Raw genomic sequence first — 21,602 nt, 5'->3', positions numbered from 1 at the left:
GTAGGAATGTTTTGTTTCTTGCATTTTGGGCTTTTCTCCGTTGGCGTGTATGTCTGTGTAGGGTGGTGCTGGACTGGCTGGCTGGCAGGACGCATCACCTGTTGCCGTCCTGAGGCCCGGACGCAGTCTCTGCTCTGCCCCTCGGCAGGGACTCGGAGGGCCGAGCCGCTTCTCCTGAAGATGCAGCAAATGTCTTACTTCCTGGCGGCCAGGACACCTGGGCCATGGTTCCTCAAAGTCAGATAATCACCGAGACAAACAGCAGATTAGTCCCCTTAACGCAGGGGTGCCCCCAGGTAAAGGGGGTGGGGCCAGCCCCCTGCCCACAGCGCCTGTCATGGTAACAGCCCCCCTTGGGGCACCCTGCCAAGGGCCTCTCAGGGACCTTCTCCTCGCCCTCCCTGTTCGCTGCGCTGTGTGGAAGGGTGAGTTCTGTCCCCCAGTGCCATAACGAAGCTCCCAGACGGAGGCTCAGAAAGACAGACTTTCCCTTTGAGCCTGGAGGCAAGGACGCCTAGCTCGCTGTGGAGGCTGCGGGGCCAGGCATGTGTGTGAGCCTATCTGTCTTCCCTGCTGGACGGCATGCCTGACTGCGAGAGGCTGCCCTGCAGTCTGCCTCCCTGTCTTCACATGGCACCTTCCCTCCCCCTGGGGACACCAGCCACCGGCTACTCAAGCTTGCCTGCAAAAACGTTTTCCAAACGAGGCCACATCTGCAGGTTCTTGGGGTTAGGACGTGGACATGTCTTTTGGGGGCCACCATCCAGGTCCGATTGTCTAGTCTCCCCGGAGGTGGGGGCCTGACTCCCCCAGCACTCTGCAGGTGGGTCTGTCCCTGGGAAATGCCCTCAGCACGGGGTCTCCGTGGCCCTCTCGTGTCATGTTTTGTGGTTGAGGCTATTCAGGTTTATGGGGTCCTAGTGCCCTCGCAGAGCTGCTTCTGGGGCAGTCCCATGCAGAGCTGAGTCGGAGCATGGGTGGTGGGTTCACACCAGGCTGGCCTGGAGGTGCAGGACCCTTTCTGACACAGGGTCACTGGAGAGGTTTGGGGGCTGGGGCCGAGGCGGTCCGTGGGCTGTGAAGTCGGTCCTGCGCCGGTGCTGGTGGTCAGCACGCCCTGGGCCAGTTTGTTGGAGACTAAGCCCCGGTGGGCAGGCCTCGCAGGTAGGTATAGCTGAGACTATTGCCCCACCCATGCTCCCCACATAAGCGGGGAGGTCCAGGTCCAGCACCTTTTGCCAAGGACACTGTGGTCCTGCTGTCTGTGTCCTGCCACCCACCACCCTCTCGTTCCCTCGGACTGTCGCTTGCCCTTAATGTCCAGCCAACTCCTGCTCCATGTGACTGGACCTCCAGTGCCTGCCGGCCCCTCCTGTGGGCCCTTCCCAGGGACTGTGGGCTGGGAAGTGATTGACAGCTGGAGCGAGCCCCAGCAGGGCAGCTGGGAGGGGTTGGGTCACCCTCCTGGGAAGGTGTGGCAGTGCCTGCCTGTGCAGACCTGTGTCCCAGCAGTGGCCGTGGCTGTGCCAAAGGGAGGGACACTTACATCGTTCTTAAGCCAGTGACTGGCTGTTTAGTGACCGCCTGTCCATACTTATAAAGTGGAAATAATGGGGCTGTAAGTACAATAGTGCTTGTAAAAGGCGGAGGACCAGTAGTATTCAGTGTGTCTTAAGGGACATTTGGTGGCACTTAAGGGGCTGGAGACTTCAGTGCATTAAACAAGCTTTTCTGTCACTTGGGGCTGTCCTGGGGGTGGTGAGCGTTGGCCCGAGGGGCTTCCTGGAGGAGGCGGCTCGCTGGACAGCAGGGCCTGTCACACAGCGCTGGACATGGAGGCTGCAGGCCCCAGTGCTGTCCCTCCGTGGGGCATTTCTGCTGTTGTTCCAGCCCACATACTCTTTGGGGACCTTGGTGGGTGGCCACCGGCCTGGGCAGTGTGCAGCTGGGCAGGGCCACCCAAGGGACAAGGTGGTCTTCCAGCAGGCTCCTGTCCCAGGCTGGCCCCTTGGCTTCCCTGGGGCCTGTGGTGGACACTCAGGGTGGCTACCCGGGAAGGGCTATGGAAGGAGAGCCATGGTGTCCACACTGAGATTGGGGGCAGAGCTGAGTTGGTCCTGATTCACTCGGCTTGTCAGTCCTTTGAGTCCACGGAGAGATTCCCTCCACTGACCATGACCCACACGGGGAAGCCAGGTGTCGGCTCAGCCTGGCCCTGGTGGCAGCAGGGGTGTATGTGTCTGTGAGACCATAGAATGTGGTGGGCATAACATTCAAGGGGTGCTGCTGAGCTGCCGGGACCAGACCCTGGCTCTGCAGTGAGAGGAGCAGCTCTGGGCAGGTGGGTGTGGCTCCCTGTGCCTCACTTTCCCCCCATAACGGAGGCTGCAGGCACATTAACCGAGTTTGGAAGGACTCCAGGAACCTGAAAGGGCTCAGTAAGGCCAGCTCACCACCTACCACCCCCAGCTCAGCTCTTGATCAAGTAGGAAGCACAGTGCCCCCATCAGGTGTGGTCAAGCCAGTGCAGCGTCCTCGGGAGCGACAGGGAAGAGCCAAGCTCAGGGTGGGGCGTGGGGGCTCAGCTGGTGCAGTGAGGAGTCTGGTCCTGCGGGCCGAGGCCGTCGGGAGTGTCCTTCAGGCACAGGTGGGCAGGTTACCACAAATGCTTCCAAAAGGACTTAACACCTGCTTTTTATTCCCTGGTACTTACAGGTATGGCTATTAAAAATCCAGTTTCATTCAGTTTTGTCTCAAATTATTTGCAACATACCGGAAAAGCTAGTTTTCCACCTAAAATCGGCTTCCAGTAAAATCAGCAGTCTGCCAGTTCAACCTGATTTTCTCGTGTCCCACAAAAGTGCATGTTGTGGACGGACCGGGCCTGCCGTGGCTGGAAGGTGCTGGGGGTTGTGTCAAGCCAGTCATGTGACTGTTCACATGGGACTCACTAACCCTGCGTTTCCCCGGGAGCCCAGGGGAGATGGAGTTTCGTGACTTTACGGTCAGTCATAGTCGGGTCGGCAAGCTCTCCGTAAAGGCCCCGATAGTGAGTATTTTGGTGTTACTCATTCAACCGAAACTGTAAAAGCCAGCCTTAAGCTTGTTTGTTGGCTGGGCGCACTGAGACCTGGTCAACCTGCGTTTCCAGTAGAGGACACTTGGGGACCTTCTCCTTGAGTGGTGCCCCTGACTGTTGTATTCACGCATAGCACGTCCTAGGAAAGGCTGTGGCACGGCCAGTCAGCTGCCGGATGCTTCAGGCCACACAGCCAGAGCCTGCAGGGCGGGACTTTGCACCCAGAGCTCTGGCCACCTGCTTGTAACCCATGGGAGGTGGGAGGTTCCAGCCAGGACGCTCGCCTTTCCCAGATCTCTGCCCCATGGTGGCAGCATGCGTTTGTTGGAGGGTGGGGATAAGTGTTTCCTGTCACTTCCTGTGCTCCCAGGGTGGAGTGCCAGGTGGATGCAGGGCTGGTGCCATCTTTTCTGCATGTGTTTTGGATTTGGAGGGCAGTAGGAGTGGGCTGTCAGGTGGCCGGTGAGGGCTGGAGGCCTGGGCTCGTGTTCTGCTCTGGCCGCCCATGGGCAGGACAGAGGTGGCATGAGTCAGCGGGGGCCCTCCTGTGATCCCAGCCAGGCACCCCGATTCTCACCTCCTGGTGTGTGGAATGTCCCCCTTTCTGCCCTTCCCAGTGCCCACTGCCCCCCAGAGTGGCAACAACTTCCAAAGGCCACCTGACCTAGGGTTCAGCCAGCTTTTGACTGGACCCTTGGCTTCTCTGTGTCTCCTCTCCTCGGCACTGGCTCGGACCCTCAAGCATTCATGTTCGGCCCATTCTTGGCCTTTGGATGCAGGTTGGTCTCTCCTGCCTCGGTGGCCACTGTGTCCCTGCAGCCTGGCTGGCAGTTGGCCGTGGAGCCAGCTGGGTTCTGTCCCTGGGAGGCTGCATTTGAAAGGCTCCCTGAGGCCCAGCTGCCTCCGTTTGGCTACTGCCCGCTCTCAGGACCGGCTCAATGCAGAGATGCTTGTTTTCATGTGACGTCAGCTCCTTGATATCCAGGCCGTGTTTTAGTTGGTGCCTCAGCTGCCGGCTCCAGCTTCCCCGGGGAGCCGGGTACCACCCGGGCCTGAAGACATGAGGCGGCGGGGATGTGAGCGGAGGGGCACTGGCCGGCCAGCCCGCCTCTAAGCGCCGCTCCTGTCTCCTGCGTGGGAGCCCACAGCCCATTGTCGGGGGCGCGGGGCGCGGGGGGCGCGGGGCGCGGGGGCGGCATCGGCGCGGAAGGGCAGGGACATGCACGGTTCACGCCCGCCGCCCCGCGGAGCATAAAGAAGTCAGCTGGGGAGGCAGGAGGACGCCGTGAGTACCGCCCGCGAGGGGCCGGCGGGCCGTGTGCCCGCGGGGCACGTTCCCAGCACCGACGCGGGGAGCGAGCGCGGGGGAGCAGGCGGAGGCCGCCGCTTCGGCGGGTGAGGGCTTGGGGCGCCCTGGCCGCGGGCCTGCGGGCTGCGGGGCTGGGAGACACCCGTCGTCCCCGGGCCCGCGGGCGGGGGGCGTGTGCGCGGCCGGCGGCTCAGCCTGCGTGGCTGCGCGTGGGCTCGGGCCGCGTCGGCGGCACCTGCGTGCCGGCCGAGCCCGCGGCGGCTCCCGTCCCTGCCGCCGCTGCGGGTCCCGGCTCCGCTTTGCGTTGACGCCGGCGGCGCGGCCCGTGTGGACGTGCGCTCCCCGCCTGCTCTGCTCGGCGCTCCGGGGTGGGCGACGGGCTGAGCGTGGCTGCGGCTGCGGCCGCGTCTCCGGAGATGGTCGGAGGTAGACGATGCGGCTGGGGGGGCGGGGAGTGGGGGCTTCTCTGACGTCCATTTTGCAGGGTGTTTTTGTGAAAGACAAACAACGGCAGGCAGCCCCCCCACGGGCCACGGCGGGGGGTGGGGGGTGGGGGCGCCGGCGGTGGGTCCCCCTCGTGGACGGCGCGTGCGCCCCTCCCCCAGCAGTCTGCTTGGGACCCCCGAATTAGGCAGCGTGGGCCGTGTGCGGGCCCTGTGCGGCCGCAGGAAAGGGAAGTGGAGCAGGGAGGGTGTGGGCTCACGTGGGTGCGTGCCAGTGGGCAGAGACGAGCTGTGTCATGGTTTCCTCGGAGGACTGGGACATCTCGGCCTCTTTCCTTCGTGAGATCACACGTTGCCGTGCACGGCTCATACAAACCCTCCGTGCACATATGCTGCTGGGGGGACCCAGAGCATGGCCAGGGGACGAGGGGCGCTAGTGGCTTCTGGGCCTCAGGACCTCGGCTAGGTCTAGTCAGAGCCATGAACTGGGGACAGGTTGCAGGAGCTAACCTTATGCCCCCCCCCTCAAAAAAGACAAAAACCATAACAACCTCATTCTGTGTCCATGCTGCCAGATAGGGCTGTGGTTGTGTGTCACTTGTACCTGTGTCCCAGACAGACGCGCGGGGAGTCACCAGCCTTGTCTTAGCTGCCTCGGCCGCCAACCAGGTGCCTTCACAAAGTTTGGAGCCGCTGGCAGTTATGTAAGGAGTCGTGTGTGCTGTTTGCCCAGCTCCTACCGTGGGCTGACCTTCCAGACCTCACCTCTGGCACAGCCACAGCCACCTTCATAGGCCCAGTCAGTCCCAACTGGGCATGCCAGGTGGATGTCACTCTCAGCCAGCCTTCCGTCGGGGGTTGGCATGTGGCCGTTTCAGAAGCTTCCTGGATTGTGTGTGTAGAGGTGAGGCTGTGTCTCAGCTGCTGGGCACTCCTGGTCACCCAGACTGAGTGGAACCCATAGAGGCCTAACCGTCGGGAGGCCCGTTCCCCAGGCTCAGTGCAGTGGGGCCTGGGGTCAGTCCCCCAACCCCGCTGAGAATCCAAAGACGCAGGTAGCAGTTGTCTCCTACCATGACAGGGAGCCAGGATGTGAACTGGGGACTGAGCAGGGGGGCTGACCTGGGGGGACTGAATGGGGGCTCTCCATAGCCAGGCCCATTCTCAGCCCCATGGAGGAGAAGCCTTCGTTCCAGGGTGGATGACTGTGGTTTTTATATCCAGAGGACAGAGAAAGTCTCCTTTTTGTGCTTCTCCTCTTCACCGATGGGGAAAGAGCCGGGGACCAGGGCCAGCGGGTCTAGCCCATCTGCTCCATCCCTGCGGCCACTGGGCCTTTGCATGTGCTTTTCCCTCCACTCTTTCAGGGTGAACAGCACTTGGAGCCACTGCTCACATTGCCACCACGCCAGGAGGGTTGGTAGGCATTTCATGCTCCCAGCCCAGCGGCCTGGCATGAAGGAGGCCTTCTGTAATGTTTGTTGCTTATGGGAAGGGCAGGAAAAGTTGTGTCCAAAATATCCCATCTGAACCAACTGCCTGTGCAACATTTAGATTGTTTTGGTAATTAGGTTAGGGCAGTTACTGTTCATACAGGGGATGGTGTATTTGGGTATGGTGGTTTGTTTTTAGGGTTATTCTAAGTACGTAGAGCAGAGCACCTCACTTATGACTGGCTGCTCATCTTTTTGTCCCTTCCATGTCTCCGAGGTTTCCAGGCTGACCCAACCCCATTCCAGCCTACCCCAGGCGGCTGTTTACCCCAAGGGAGCTCCACTATCAGGAGAGGCGAGAATGCCACGCCGGTGGCAAGTCCTTTCTTGGTAGTAATTTTAAAGGTGCTGTGGCTGTAGTCTGACAGCCCTGGGGGCTGTTTCAGCTTCGTTTTATTTCTGTTCATTTATTGGGTGAATGAGATTGTACGCAGGGTGCTGTTGGGTGGAGGGGACCCGATTACATATTTTATTGTCTAATTTGGTGGTTTGAATGTGTTTGGTCTTTTTAAAGTTTGCTTTTTTTAATGTTTCTTCTGTGGGAAGTTTGAAAAGATTTGATTTGAAGCAAGAGGGAGCTGTCCCGTGTGTGTGTGTGTGTGTGTGTGTGTGTGTGTGTGTGTGTGTACAGTGAGGGGCCGGCATGGAGAGCAGCTGGTCAGTGCCCACCAAGGCAGCCCTGATCACATGGTCCCAGATGGCCCCCTTAGCGCCTGCCTCTGTTTACTGGTCTGTGAAACGGGACTGTTGAAAGAGTCAGATGAGGTCAGGTGTGCACGGAGAGGCTGGGAGTTATCCTGGTCAGGAAACCTGTTGTTATTGCTAAATGCTTGTGTGTAAAGTTTACATTGTACATTATCTTCATATTTTGAAGTTAATTTTGAGTTCAGTGTTTCTCTTTTAAGGTGTTAAATAGGCCCCTGTGGTTTAAAGAGAGACCAGGTGCCCCGCCCCTCCCCCACCTCTAGGAGGGCTCCCTGTCAGTCTCAGCAGGTTCCTGGCGTCATCTCCAGATTGCTGAATGGGGCGTTACTTATTCCCCTCCTTCTCTGGAACTCCAGCTCTCCCTCCTCTCCACGCAGGGTTAGGTCACCATTTATTGATTACTCATTGAGCATTTGCATCATTATGGATTTTATAAATATTCACGAGCCATTAGCATCACGTCTCCTTCCCTATGTAACTTTTAGATCATATTTGGTTTGATTTTTTTTCTTAGACTTTTCTCGAAGTCCTGTCTCCAATTTGCCCATAATCTTCCCAGTGGATGAGCAGGCCCCTTGATCCGTGTGGCACGTCCCTCCCGGTGCCACTGGGGCCCTGGCACAGCGTGTCCCGGGACCTCCGTTTGCGGTCGCCCTGGATCTCTGCGTCTCTGTCTGCTCCCTCCATCCCTGGCTCCCTGCCCCCTTTTTGGCTTAATCTCCAGTTCAGACACCGCCAGGACACTCTGAGAAAGGGGCGTGGGAGGTAAATTTCCCTAGACCTCGTTTGAAAATGCTTTTGCTCCAGTCTTTGGTTTGGTGCTAGTTTAGCTGGGTGTGCAACCCTGTATTGGAAGTAATTTTCCCTTAGCTTTTAGTCTGATTGAGAAGTCAGAAGACATTTTGACTTTGTGTGTGTATTTTCTTCTGAAAGTGCTTCAGACATTTTGTCTCAGTGCTTTCAAGTTTCTTGATGCCATGCCTTGACGTGAGGCCTTTTTTTGTCTCTTGTGCTGGGATCTTTCAGTGTGGCAACTTGGGACATTCAGGCGTGGGATGCTTTTGTTCAGTTATTTCTTAGATGATTTTCCCTCTATCACCTTTTTTCTAGGTCTACCACTGATCATCTGTTGGAACTCCTAGACTGGTCCTCCAGTTTTCTTTTCTGTGTTCCATTTCTGTCCATTTTACTTTCCAGGAGATACCCTCAAAAAACCAAAATTATTATTATTTTTTTTTTGTCCAAACCATCTACTAAGTTTTTTTCTTGTCCTTATGTTTTTAATTTCCAAGAGCTCTTTTAGTGCCCTGACGTTTCCTTGTTAAACCAGAGTCCTGCTCCTATTTCACACAAGGAAGATCCCACTGTCCCTTTGAGGTTAATGGTGGCAAGAAGCCCCCTGTAACGTAATTATGCAAGTTAGTGAGCACTTGAGGCTTCACACTGTGGTCCTCACACTGCCCTGAGGTACGTGCCATTGTCATCTCCATTCTGTGGCAAGAACAGCGCCTGAGGCGCAGAGAAGTCAAGCAGTTTTCCCAGCTCATGCGGCCCCTGTGTGGAGCTGGGTTCATCTCCTCTGGGCTGGGCCTGAGTCCATGCTCTTGCTGAGGGGTCAGGCCCCTGCTGTGCGACTGGCCAGCCTGTGACCTCAGTCACAGCACCGTCCAGCCTGTGGTTCTCCCTCGTGAACGGGGTGGCCATCCTGGGCATGGCTCCCGTCCCTGCGAGGACAAGTCAGTGAAGCGCTAGCGCCTGCCCTCCCGCCCACCACGCGCCGGAGCTCAGAGAGACAGTGCAGACGCCTGATGAGGTGACACATGGCGCTGCTGGGCGGTGCTGTCTTCTTGTGTACTTTGGCCCTTCCGTTCCCACTGGGGTTCCTCTTCTCTGCTGTTCTCTGCCCTCAGTGACCGTGGTCATCTGTCCACGTCGACATGGAGGGCACCAGGCTGCTGTGGACGTCATGGTCCTGCGGGGACTGCCCTGGGCGCCCCCAGGTGGCTGGTCCAAGTGCTTGAGAGTGTCCTGCTGGCGGGGGGCAGGGGTTTCCCCAAGGCCGAGCCCTCATTCCACCAGCTACTTTGGGGGTGGACGAGCATCCTCAGAGGTGTGCAGCCCGCGCCATGGGCACCCACTTCCTGGCGCCTGGAGCCTCCGATGCAGGGCCTTCAGGGTCCAGCCCCCTCAGTCTCCTGATGACCAGCTGACCTGTCCATCTCCCACGTGGTGCTGCCCATCCTGTTCTCTTTGCTGCTGTGGGTTTTCAGTGCTTTTCTCCTCTGCCTGTGGCCTTGGAGGGAGCACAGGTGCCAGCTGTGTCCCTGCTGTTGGATGCCATGTCGATTAGACCTTTCCAAGGCTCAGTCACATGGGGACCTGGGCCTGGGAAGGGTTTTCACGGTGGGCGTGGGCACGCGTGGACATCATGAACCAGCATGTCCAAGGGCCCCGCGTCACCATGGGACTCAGGACGATGCAGAGGCTTAAAGGGATAGGCTGTGGTTTGTTTTCTCTGATGAGCCCTCGTGGGGTGACTCTCATGGGTGCAGGTCACTTCTGCCTCTTGCATGGGTGGGACGCTGGGAAGGTGGAGCTGGTGGGCCCACAGGTGCTTTGGTAGCACAGGTGTGTGTGTGTGTGTGTCTGTGTCTGTGTCTCTGTGTGTGTATTTGTGTCTGTGCGTGTGTGTTAAGAGACTGTTTTTTAGAACAGTTTTGGATTTACAGAAAAGTGTAACAAGTAGTGGAGAACACAAAGTCCCGTTATCAACGCTTTACGTCAGTGTGCGTATTATTTCCCTCCCCTTTTTCACACCCCCCCCCCACACACTCGGGTTCAAGCCGTTGTTTCTCAGTCTAGTTGTGTAGGACCCAGCTCCCTGGCCCCGGCTGGTGTTACGCGCCTTGCGCTCCCCCGGCTGAGGTAGTTGGTCGCCGGTTGTTGGTCGTCCGCTCACAGCAGGTCATAGCAGCTCTTGCCGGCTGCCGGCCACTCATGCCGGCCACTCACGCTGGCCACCGGCCGCTCCTGGAAGCACACAGTAACCCACGGCAGCGCACAGCAGCCACGATGGTTGCTGGCCACTCGTGCTGGCTGCCAGACGCTCACGGCGGCACACAGCAGCCCACTTGGCCTCCGGCTGCCATTGTTCCCAGTCTTAGCTGTAGAGGGCGCAGCTCACTGGTCCGTGTGGGAATCGAACCGGGACCTTGGCGTTAGGAGCACAGCCCTGCAACCACCTGAGCCAGCGGGCCGGCCCTGGGGTGTGTGTTATTAATAGTTATAATTAAAGAATATGTCAAGACGCTGCTCTTAGCTCAGGCCCACACCTTACACAGGTTTCCTTAGTTTCCCCGTAATGTCCCACCCAGGATCCCACGTGACATTTATTCCTCACGTCCCCAGTCTCCTCCGAGCTGTGATGATTCCTCACTTTCCTTGTTTTCATGGCCTTGGTGGCTTTGAGGGTGCTTTGTAGAATGTCCCTCTATCGATCTGGGTTGCTCTGATATTTTTCTCACGGTCAGACTGGGGTTGTGGGTTTTGGGGAGGAGACCCCAGGGGCGCTGCCCTTCCCATCTCATCATGTCAGGGTGCTGCTCTCCATGGCCTGTCACAGATGGGACCGTAGTCACCTGGCTGAGCTGTGCCTGCCAGCTCTCTGCACGGCAGGCTTCCTTTCCTCCCTGTGCCCTCCCTGGGGGGGACAGGGCTTGTGTTTACCTCACTGCAGGGGTGTTGACAGAAATTATTGGGAGAGTCTCCCACTAATTTATTACTCAGTCGTCGACTTACTTAACGTTGGAACCAACCCGTGGGTTTCAATTCTGCCGCTGGGCTCCAGTCTGCTAGGACTTATGCTTACACGGGTCCAGCCTTGGCCACTGGGAGCTCTTTCAGCTTGGTCCCAGCGGGGGTGGGGGGAGCGCTAAGAGCCAGACTGGGCCAGCAGGGAAGATACGGGAGGGTCAGAGGTGGGGGTGTAAGGAAGGGGGCTCTGCCCCCACTGGGCCCCCTCTAGTCAAGCAGGAGAGGAACAGGTTCCGGCAGCTGTGGCTGTGGGCGTGGACCCCGCCCTGGTGGCTCTGTGGGTCCCAGGGAGGATGTGGGGTGCTGGGGGATTATCAGTGCTGCCTCCAAGGCTCTGAGGGATGAGGACAAGTTTGGGGGGCCCTGAGGGCACAGGGCGGGCTCCTCTCCAGACCTTGGATTTGTTGCCAGATGGGGGCTTCCAGCACAGACCCCCGTTTTGTCCTCTTCTCAGAAGCGCACTGCAGACACGCGCTGGCCAGGAGGCATTGGTGTTGGGTGGGCAGGCTGCTCCGGGCTCCTCATTCCGAAGACACCCACTCCCACCCTGGACACAGGCTTGGCCTCCGACCCCTCGCCCTTGATGACAAAGGCAGGAGCGAGGAAGGGATGGTGAAGGGGCTGTGTGGTGGTCAGCCTTTCACAGCAGCTCCGTTCTTGTCGGCGCAGCCACCTTTGGACGGGCAGTCTCCTCTGGAAGCGTCCTTGTGACTCTGATAGCAGTGGCATCACGACAGGCTTGACCCTGGTCATCATGGCTCCAGCTGGCTTCCCAGATTGCACAGCGCACGGTTGCCCCAGGACGGTGCCCTAGGACTGCTGGGAGGGGCCCCCTTATGTCTGCAGCCCTGACCTTGCCCTCACGTGCTCCGTCTGTCCTGGGTGCCTATTTCCCACTGTGGCGCTGTGTCTAGGCAGAGGGGCCCGTGCAGGGCGACATGAGGCACAGTCACGCGTGGGGCCGGGCTGCCCGAGTGGGGTCAGGATGGACCAGCAGAGCGACTCGCAAGCTGCCGTCCGGGTGTCTGCCTTAAACTGCAGGGAGTTACCTTCGGCCAGGAAGGAAAGTGGATTTGGTGGAGACTGTCACTAATCACCCAAGTATCCAGCAGCCAGCTCTCTGGGGAGGACAGAGGGGACCCTGGTGTCCTCTCCCAGGGTCCCAGGGACCCTGGTGACTGCTCCTTCCCTGGCCGATTTCATGCTGCCAACATGGCATCCCTGGAGGTGGCACTGGGAGAGATGCTCACGGTGGCTCTCGAGCTGGCACCCGCTCCTCCAGCTGTCCCTGCCGGTTCCATTGACTTAATCACCGCCTCTCAGAAAACGACGCCCTTCCTGATGGGCTCAGTCTGTCCCCTTCAGAGTAGCAGCTTGACGTTCGATACTAGGCACCTGAGCCAGGTAACGAGCAGCTTCCAGGCAGCAGACCCAGGAGACCCAAGTGAACGGACATTGTCGCGCTCCTGCGAAACCCGTCCCCTCTCACTTGCCTGTCTTGATGGGTCTGGAGGCAAAGGGACCTTTCAGGTTGTCACATTGTGGAGACCAGTATTCAGTGCCTTCTCTGGGTTAGCTTTCACGTGTTGCTCTCCTGAAAGCATTGGGTTTTGGGGGAACCTGCTTTGGGCTCCCTGGAAGTACAGGGGTGTTGGGGAGCAGGTGCTGGTACGGGGGGGGCGTGCTGCACGGATGGTGCAGACCGGGGGCCACTCGATGCCCCATTCTTTCTCTTTGTTCTGTAGTCCCAGCCACCCAGCCTGCTGTTGCCCTGTCTGATGGCTCGGCCAGCCGTGCCAGAACCCCCTCTGCTCGTGGCCATCACTGAGGACCTCAGAGAGTTCTTGGATACGTAGACTTTATCAGTATTTGCTGCACTGGAGATTTAAATTGAGAAATAGTCGTTCATTTAAAAATTAAAACCTGTTACATGTTAACGGAAATGGCACCTTTTTAAGGAAAAATGACTAGCCTTCAAAATAAAGAAAAAACTGAGTGAGAAGGTGGCAACATTTTTGCAAAGCTCGTCACGCCTGGCTTAGGGACGGTGGGGCCTGCTGCCCGTTTCTGCCACAGTCTGTTAGTGGTTGACGTATTCGAGGAAAACGCAATGTTTGGAAAAGCGTGGGGTGTTTTAACAGCCTTTCTCGATCGATACATGTGGGTATTCTTCCTTGGCATTTCTCGCAAACCCGACAAGGGTCATTTCTTAAAGGTTCGTGCAACCTTGAAACCATGTCTGTGCCGTTTCCCTACTCCTGCGTTGAAATCGTGGCCCACTGAGTTCTGCAGAGCTTCCAAAAGCGCTGTGGAAATTCCCCTCTACCTTCGGGAGCCATGACAGAGAAGGAGGCAGGTGCTGTCTCATCATTATGGCCGCGGTTTGCCCCCGAGGCTCCCAGCAGGGTCTCCAGATCTTGCTGGGCTTAGCCAGGTACCTCTGCCCCCTTGTATGGCAGAGCACACGTGTCGCTGGCTGCCCCACGGATGGGCCATCCTTGTGTTTGGGGCCCTCAGCTTGTCCGTGGTCACCCCTGCCCTGCTCTCTGAGCTGGAGATGTGGATAGGGACGAGTGGGGTGCAGAGGACATTCTGAGTCCACTGTCTCTGGACGCCACACCACCCAGGCTGCTCAGAGTTGGGCCTGCACTGTCGCCAAGTGGAGGTCAGCAGGGCCAGGCACTGGAGGCTGACGAGTCTCACAGGGGGCTGTTTGCGCCCCAGCTGACATGAGTCTGCTCCTGGCTCTGGCCCCACACACCCCGAGTCCTCGGTCCGCTGGGGAGGGTGAGGGGAGGCAGTCGAGAGTACAGAGGGTTCTTCTCGGGGTGAACCAGCTCAGGGTGGGCACTGCAACACAGTGGGGAACAGTGTGTCAGGAGGGCAGGAGTAGACTCACGGAGTGGTGAGCTCGGAGTCATCGGATTAGGGCGAAGGGCGGGAGGGCATCGGGAGGCACCTTGGGGTCTGCTGCAATGTCAGCCTCCACCCTTAGTTTTTGTGTCATTCAGTTGTACTTCCTTGGGTGGGGTTTTGTTCTAACAGGAATATCAGTAGTGTTTTCAGTATTTTTTTTGATTTATGTGACCGGAGATTGAGGACGTGGGTTGCACTGGCGTGAGCCAGGCACAGCTGGTGACACACAGAAAGCACAGGTGACAGAATGGAGGTGCATTTGTACCAGCATTTTGCACTGTGTGGTCTCAGGCCGTCAGAACTCGGGCTCCGAGGGGTTGGCTGTCTTGGGTCCCACCTGTGGTTTCTGGCGACAAGGCCAAAACCCCACCCTCCTCCACAGCGTCTGCAACCTCCGCTTTGGCAAACTATGCTTTTGTTTATTGTATTTTTTCAAAATCCTTTGTCATCTGAAGACGCTTGAAGCTAGTGCCAGCCAGTGATTTTACTTGGGACATTGGAACCTTGGAACCGTGGTGAGGTCAGTGGTGGCTGCTGTGGGGCCCCCTCGCCGGTGGCTTCCACGCTCACTGGTGGATGTGCCCGACCCAAGCATCCCTGCTTGGTGCCAACGCGGCAGCTGTTTCTGTCATTCCCTTTACCAGTGTGAGCTGGCGTGTGCTGCCGGGAAGGGATGTCCCCTTTCCTCTCTGCCTGAGATACTGTGAGGCCAGTGTGGACGGGACGGGGGCTCCAAAACTCCCTTTCTGTCACTCCTGAGTTCTCCCATGTGAGGCAGGCAGAGTCCCTTGAAGCTGCTCCCATGAGCTTTGGGCGTTTCCTGGCCTGATAGTCCCCAGGGTCACCATGCGCGGTCCAGGTCCTCCTGCAACAGACCGTCCTCTGGGGGAGAAGGGAACTGGGAAAGCAGGGTGTGGGCTGGGGCTCCGGGCTCATGCTGGACCCGGTGCTGCCCCCACGTCGCCTTTCTCTACACGCATCGGGGAGCCCAGCCCGTCCATCCGCTCGCATGGCGTCACTCAGACCCGGACCCAGCAGTTTCAGAACTGCCGTGTCAGCACCGGACCTGCTGCTCAGGGACGGCAGGGTCCCTTTGTCCTCAGACTGCGTTCTGTGTGGGTGCAGGTGGGCGTGGTGTCCTGGTGTCAGCATGGATGCTTGTCACCTGCGTGGCTTTGTTACAATGCCATTGTCACTTGAGTTTATTTCTATTTGCATTCAGTTTTAGGGTATTTATTCCATTCTTTTAAATTTTGTTATATTTATGGGTTGTGTAAAACGTTAGCATGATTCAAAAGTAATAACGACATGAAAGATTCCTGTTCATGTAACTTCGATCCCGTGGGTACCCACATTAGTTCATTTTTTTGGCTTATCCTTCCTTTGTTTCTTTTTGTAAAAAGAAGTGTGTGTGTGTATTATATACTCCTCTTTGTTGCATAAAGGATAGCCATGTATATTACCCTTCTCTACTTTCTTACACTCGTCTACGTTTTTCTAAGGCATGAATATGGATATATTTAGGATGAGAATACAAATCAAAGTAAATGATAAAATTTTTAAATACCAACAGTATCACAAAATCCAGGAAGATGACAATAATTAGACTTATCATTAGATGTCTGCTTGGCATGGTCCTATAATACTTTCTCCCCAGTATTTGGTAGCTTCAAACTTGTTGTCTTCTCAAATGACAATGTTGCAATATTTTCTAGAGAAAATTTTTTTTTAATTTAAATTTATTTATTGGGGTGACAATTGTTAATGAAATTACATAATTTCAGGTGTACAATTCTGTATTACATCGTCTATAAATCCCATTATGTGTTCACCACCCAGAGTCAATTCTCCTTCCATCACCATATATTTGATCCCCCTTACCCTCATCACCCACCCCCCACCCCCTTTACCCTCTGGTAACCACTAAACTATTGTCTGTGTCTATGAGTTTTTGTTTCTCATTTGTTTGTCTTGTTTTTGGTTTATATACCACATATCAGTGAAATTATAGGGTTTTCTGCTTTTTCTGTCTGACTTATTTCACTTAGCATTATACTCTCAAGATCCATCCATGTTGTCACAAATGTTCCTATATCATCTTTCCTTAACGCCGAATAGTATTCCATTGTGTATATGTACCACAACTTCTTTATCCATTCATCTATCGAAGGACATTTTGGTTGTTTCCATGTCTTGGCCACCGTAAACAAAGCTGCAATGAACATTGGTCTAGAGAAATTTTAATGGTAATTACAGTGGTACCTCAGTTTTCAAACGTTTCCATTGACGAACATTTTGGTTTACGAACTCCGTATACCAGGAAGTAAATGCTTTAATTTTCAAACACGCCTCAGAAGTAGAACATGTCACGTGGCTCCCTCTGAGGGCAAGATCCTGAGGCCTAGCTGTCGGCTGTTTTCAAACGTTTCAGAACGCGAACTGTCTTCGGAATGGATTATGTTCGAAAACCGAGGTACCACTGTACTTCAATTTCTTCTGTTAGATAGTTGTTAAAATTTTACTTTTTGGCCATTTAGAAAATCTTTTACTTTAGTCTCACAAATTATCGGTAACGTCACATAAATTTTTAGGATTGTTTTCAAATTGGGGGAAATCTCAGTTTCTTTCCTTTAAGTTCTGTAAGACTTCAGAACCTCTCAAGTGTCTTGTGCAGTGAGCCGTCTTCAGTATTACTCTTTGAGATGACGGTCGTGCGTTAACCACGTTTCTTGGCAAGGTGCTCGTCATCATAGGCACACATTCTATGAAGTTTGTGTTACCTTCATTCACACTGTAATTTTTTAGAGATGAGTGAAATGTGTGACTTCATTCAATATTTCTGTGGAAATGTGTAAAACACAGCTTGTCCCACAGAAGTCAGCGGCCTGTAATCCTGCTCAAGATTTGTGACCAGAGACACCATGATTCTCACACTTTCTAAGTTAAGCCATTCTTTTTTCATTAGATGATATAATTTTTATTCAAAAGAACCATTTCCGCGTTACCACTGGAGGTGGCGATTGGTAATTGTCTGTCACACAAAGCAGCGTAGCAGCCAGTGAGACGCTGCAGAACATATGATGTCTTACATTCCTGATAAGTCATCTTTCGTTAACTGTGGTAAAAAATAGAAAATTTACCATCTTAGCCTTTTTTATGATCGCTTTGATTAAGATTTTATTCTTAGAGCAGTTTTAGATTCACAGCAAACTCGAGGGGAAGGCGTAGAGATGTCCCATGGGCCCCCCACCCCACACACAGCCTCCCCCCGTCAGCGTCCCCACAGACAGTGCGCATGTTACAGCCGACGGAGCTGCACTGACCCGTCACCACCACCAGGGTCCATACTTTATGTGAGGGTCACTCTTGGTGTCGTAAATTCTGTGGGTTTATAATGACGTGTCCAGCATTCTAGTGTCATGCAGAATAATTTCACTGCCCTAAATGTCCTCTGTGCCCTCCCCATTCATCCTTCCCACCCCCTAACCCTGACAACCGCTGATCTTTCTATTGTCCCCATAGGTTTGCTTTTCCAGAATGTCGTTCCAGAATGCTGGAATCCTACATTGTATAGCCTTTTCAGACTGGCTTCTTTGACTTAGTCATGTGCGTTTAAGGTTCCTCATGTCTCTGAATCATGTCCCATTGGATGGACAGTTTATCCGTCACCCACTGAAGGACATGTGGATTGTTGCCGAGTTTTGGCGATTATGAATAAAGCTGCTGTAAACGTCCATGTGCAGGTTTTGTGTGGACGTGAGTGTTGAGCTCTTTTAGGCAAACACTGAGGACCATGCTTGCTGGATGCTGCGATGCGAGTCTGTTTGGTTTTGTAAAACCCACCCAGCTATCTCCCGCAGTGGCCACACCGCCTGCGTCCCCCCAGCAGTGACTGAGCGCCTGCTGCTCCACGTCCTGCCAGCGCTGGGTATTGTCGGCAGGCGGTCGGGGTGTGGTCATGGTGAAAGGTGCCCCGTAAGCATCTTTACGGTGCAGACCAGAAGTGTCACTGGTGGTCCCACTGTGTGGCCTCCAGAGCTCTTCCACCTTCTCCTGTGAGACACAGAAGAGTTCTGTAAGAAACAGGAACTGCCCGATAGCGTTGGTCACCGCGGCTTACCGGGTCGAGGCCTTGCCCTGGGCTCCCGTGTGACCAGCGGGCCGGCCCACCACATGGGCCTTGAGGTCAGCACCTTGGACAGCAGCCCGAGCCGCCCTGTGGCTCTTCCGCTTCTGTGCCACTCACTTGAAACCTTTGCACTGAGCGACTCTCGTGAAGCCCTGATTTTTGCAGAAGTTATTTTGGTCTTATCTCACCATCCCGAAAACTGGTGTCGTGGTACCAGAGGAATATAGCAGAGGAATATAGAGGAATGAGCAGTGTGTATTACGTCATCAGAAAGATTTACTGTGAAAAGGATAAATGAAGAACTCAGATGTAGCTTTTCCTCGAAACTGGCATTTTGGGAAGGGGAAAGGGTTTTGTTGCCTTCTGCTGTCTCTGGAGAGGAGAGTCCTTGGGACTGACCAGCTAAGGAAAAACATCTGACTCCCAGAAACAGGGTAGGGAGCCCCCGGTCCATCCAGGCCACTTGGTGCTGGGGGTGGGGCAGAGTCTGGGCACCCCCAGCCGGGGAGGGCTGACCTGGAGGGGGGTCGCCGGGACAGGCGTGAGGGGCAGGCTGCGTGGTGACTGGCACGTGTTGGCTGCCTGGACACATGGTGTGAAGGCGTCCTTTGTTCTGACCAGTGCAGAACCAGTTCTGAATAGTGGCTTTCTCTAGCTGCCCCGTGTGCTGGTGAGGGGGGCTGTGTCTTAGATGCTACCTACCTCAGTTCAAATTTCGGTTCTGCTGCTTCCCTCACATGTGACCTTATGGAGGTCACTTAGCAGATTCCTCATCTACCTGGTCCAGGCTCTGCCTCCCTCACCTGGATGGCCCCACCCCTGCAGGCTGAAGGAGCCTGTAGACAGCCCCACTTGGTATGACTCCCCCAATGCCTCCCCATCACTTTCTCTCCTGCACTCCCCTCCCCCAGTCATCTCCCCACTTCTCTCTGGTCAGGCAGGCCCCTCACTGCTCCCTGAACCCCTGCAGCTCATGCCACAGGTCTGCTGTTTCACCCCCCTTCCCTCCCCCATGGTCTCTCCTCCCCACCCCCTTCCACACGTCCTTCCCTCCCATCCCCCGTTCCTTCCTTGGAGTCTCTGCTCAAAGGCCATTGCTCCCTACATGAAGGCTCCCCCCGCCCCCATTCCTCTTCCCCGCAACACACAGGCTTGTGCCCCTCCCCCCAGACTGTGGCCTCTGGTGGGGGGGGGTGTCCATCTGCTTTGACCTCGGGTGTGTCCTCCTTGGACATTTGCTGGACCTCCTTCAGTGAAGAGTCCCTTCGTGACAAGTGGTGGGTGCAGGGTCCCGCCACCCTCATTATAGCAGGGTGCCTCCTGAGGTCCCCAGACCCCGGCTGGGACTGGTCAGGGCTGGGCTGCAGCAGCGCTGCCCGCTGCCTGCTGGCCGGCTGGAGTGTCACTGCTGCTATCTGGGTCAGGCTGCAGGAACCTCGAGCCAGCCGGCCAGTCACGTGTGCCACTCGGCCACCCAGAAGCCTTTGTGGCTGCAGCATCTTCACTCGGTATCTCAGGGGGAAGCGTGGTGACAATGACTGGACCTGATGGCAGTACCACAAAGGATGGACTTTCCACTGTGTACTTAGAGCAGCGTTTCTGGTGGTAAAAGCAGCACATGTTGAACCTGGAAATTTGAGACATGCACCCAAATGTCAGGAAACACATTTTAATTGCCCCTGTGGTTCTCCCTGGGGACATACCATTTTAAAATATATTCTAGTCTTGTGTGCTTATTAACATTAAGGAAATATTAATGACATCAGGTTAGTTAGAATTCCTCCCGGTTATTAGCTAACGGTTTAGGATTCCCTTGAGGGCAGTGGGTTCTTGAACTCACTGAATCTTGTCACCTGGTCACCTGGGCAGCATGTCCCCTCACCAAGGTCCTGCAGCCAGCATTCCCAGGAGGAAATCTCGGGCTGTGTTTTGTTACCTCTGTGCAGAATCCCAGAAGAGCAATCACTCTATCAAAGAACACAAATCATTTAATGATTTGTGAAATAGTGAGCCATCCGGTAGGTGGGGGACTTATCGTCAGGGCTGCTGGGTGCCACACAAACCCCCAAACCCACCTCTCGACTTAGGTGATAGTGGACAGTGTACGGTTGACCAGAGGCCCCCCCTGACCTGAACGCCAAGTGCCAGCGCCCCCACGTCCAGTGTCCCCGCAGGGTCATCACACCTCCACGAGCACAGAGCTGGCCTGTGGCGTCGTCACCTGCAGCCACTCCCTCCAGGTCGCGGGCCCCCGAGGGAGGGCCGTTCACTGGGCAGTCCTGCGCTCGGACGGTTTTGAAGGAACGTGATTTTTCTCGCAGGAGGCCCCTTGCACGGTACAAAGCAAGCCTCGCCTCCCGTGTCCTATTCCCACGCCTGTATTTTTTCCCCAGACGTGGTGTGGTCTCTGAGCAACAGCCGAGCTGCCTGTGGGAAGGAAGCACCCAGAATGGCCATCGCGTCCAGGGTTCCGATGGTCCTGCTTGGGTCGGGCTCTGTCTTCGTTTGTAACATTTAATTAATTTACTCCCAGGCTTTTTTCCATGCACATAGTTTAACTATGAACTTAACTTAATTTGCAGAATCTCCCTTTTCTTGACACGGTCTAAGCGTATTATCGATGCTCATTGTAAAAGCCAGTTTTTTAAAAGCCTGCCAAACGTACCATCAGATGGCTGTATTTTAACACAAAAGTCACACAACTACGGCCCATGAGCCAAATCCAGCCCAGCACCTTGGTTAACTTGCAGTAAAACACACACGTAAGTTGCAATTCACCGTGCTAACCATTGTCCAGTGCACACTCAGGGGCCCCATGCACCCTTACCCTGTCGTGCGGCCGTCCCCACCATCCTCTCCGGAACTCTCCATCTTCCCAAATCGGAACTGTCTCCAAGTCCTTTGTGACTAGTTATTTCAACGCAGTGTCCTCCAGAACCAGCCACAGAGTGGTGGGCTCAGTGCCTCCGTCCTCATCAAGGCCGAGCGATACCCCACGTGCAAACATATGGTCCCCACCTTTGGCGATTGTGAATAGCGCTGCTGAGAATGTGGGTGTTTGGGTCTCTGTTCAGGTCCCCACTTTCAGTCCTTTTGGGGACAAGCTGGAAGTGGGGTTGCTGAGTCATCTGGTCGCTCTGTGTTTAATTCTGAGGAGTCTCCACACCGTTTTCTGTCATGGCTGCACCTTCCCGCCAACAGTGCACAGGACCCTGGTTTTCTCACGTCCTCGCTGACACTTGCTTTCTGTTTGCTTTGCTGGTGGCCATCCCAGTGGGTGTGGAGCCGTGTCTCAGGTGGTTCTGAATTGCGTTTCCCTGACGGCTGGGGAGGCTGTGGGCACCTCTTCCCAGGCCGTGTGCGTTTTCTCTGCAGAAATGGCCCATGAAGTCCTTTGTCCATTTTTCAATCAGGTTGTCTGGTTGGCTTTAATGGCAGACCAACAGCACCTGCCCCCTTGAAAAGTACCTCCTCCTGGGTGCAGTCAGGTGTGGACAGGCGTGCGTGGATGCTGTGTCGACAGATGGGATGGCCGTGGGTGAGAACGGGCAGGTGTGGGCGCTGTGTCATGGGATAGACAGGTGTAGGCAAGTGGGTGTTGTGCACACAGGGATGGACAGCGCAGACGGGCCCCCCTTTCCTGGCCTTCCCGTTCCTCTGTGCCAGCCTCTTGCTTGGACCCAGCCTTCTCTTGGATGGCGAAGCTTAGGGTCCC

At 55.5% G+C, this 21,602-nt stretch overlaps 1 protein-coding gene across 11 annotated transcripts in view; it reads left to right on the top strand.

Moving 5' to 3' along the window:
• PRKCZ (protein kinase C zeta) overlaps nucleotides 1-21,602 on the top strand; it is a 94,719-nt gene that overhangs the window by 15,899 nt on the left and 57,218 nt on the right. The window contains exon 1 of one of the 11 annotated variants that reach the window (XM_081056823.1): nucleotides 4,128-4,364. The exons of 7 other annotated variants lie outside the window; for them this stretch is intronic. Coding sequence is in view for 2 of the 4 variants with exons in the window: in XM_081056832.1 (XP_080912958.1) it covers nucleotides 4,805-4,814 (10 nt within the window). In the remaining 2 variants the exon portion in view is untranslated. Of the gene's footprint in view, nucleotides 1-4,127; nucleotides 4,365-4,414; nucleotides 4,475-4,678; nucleotides 4,815-21,602 lie in introns of those variants that run through there. 3 more of the 11 variants (XM_081056824.1, XM_081056832.1, XM_081056831.1) reach the window with 3 other exon arrangements.

Source organism: Rhinolophus hipposideros, assembly GCF_964194185.1.
Source record: "Rhinolophus hipposideros genome assembly, chromosome: 8".
Classification (NCBI taxonomy): Eukaryota; Metazoa; Chordata; class Mammalia; order Chiroptera; family Rhinolophidae; genus Rhinolophus; species Rhinolophus hipposideros.
The sequence above is the reverse complement of the archived record's forward strand: the minus strand, read 5'-3'. Positions and strand labels throughout refer to the sequence as shown.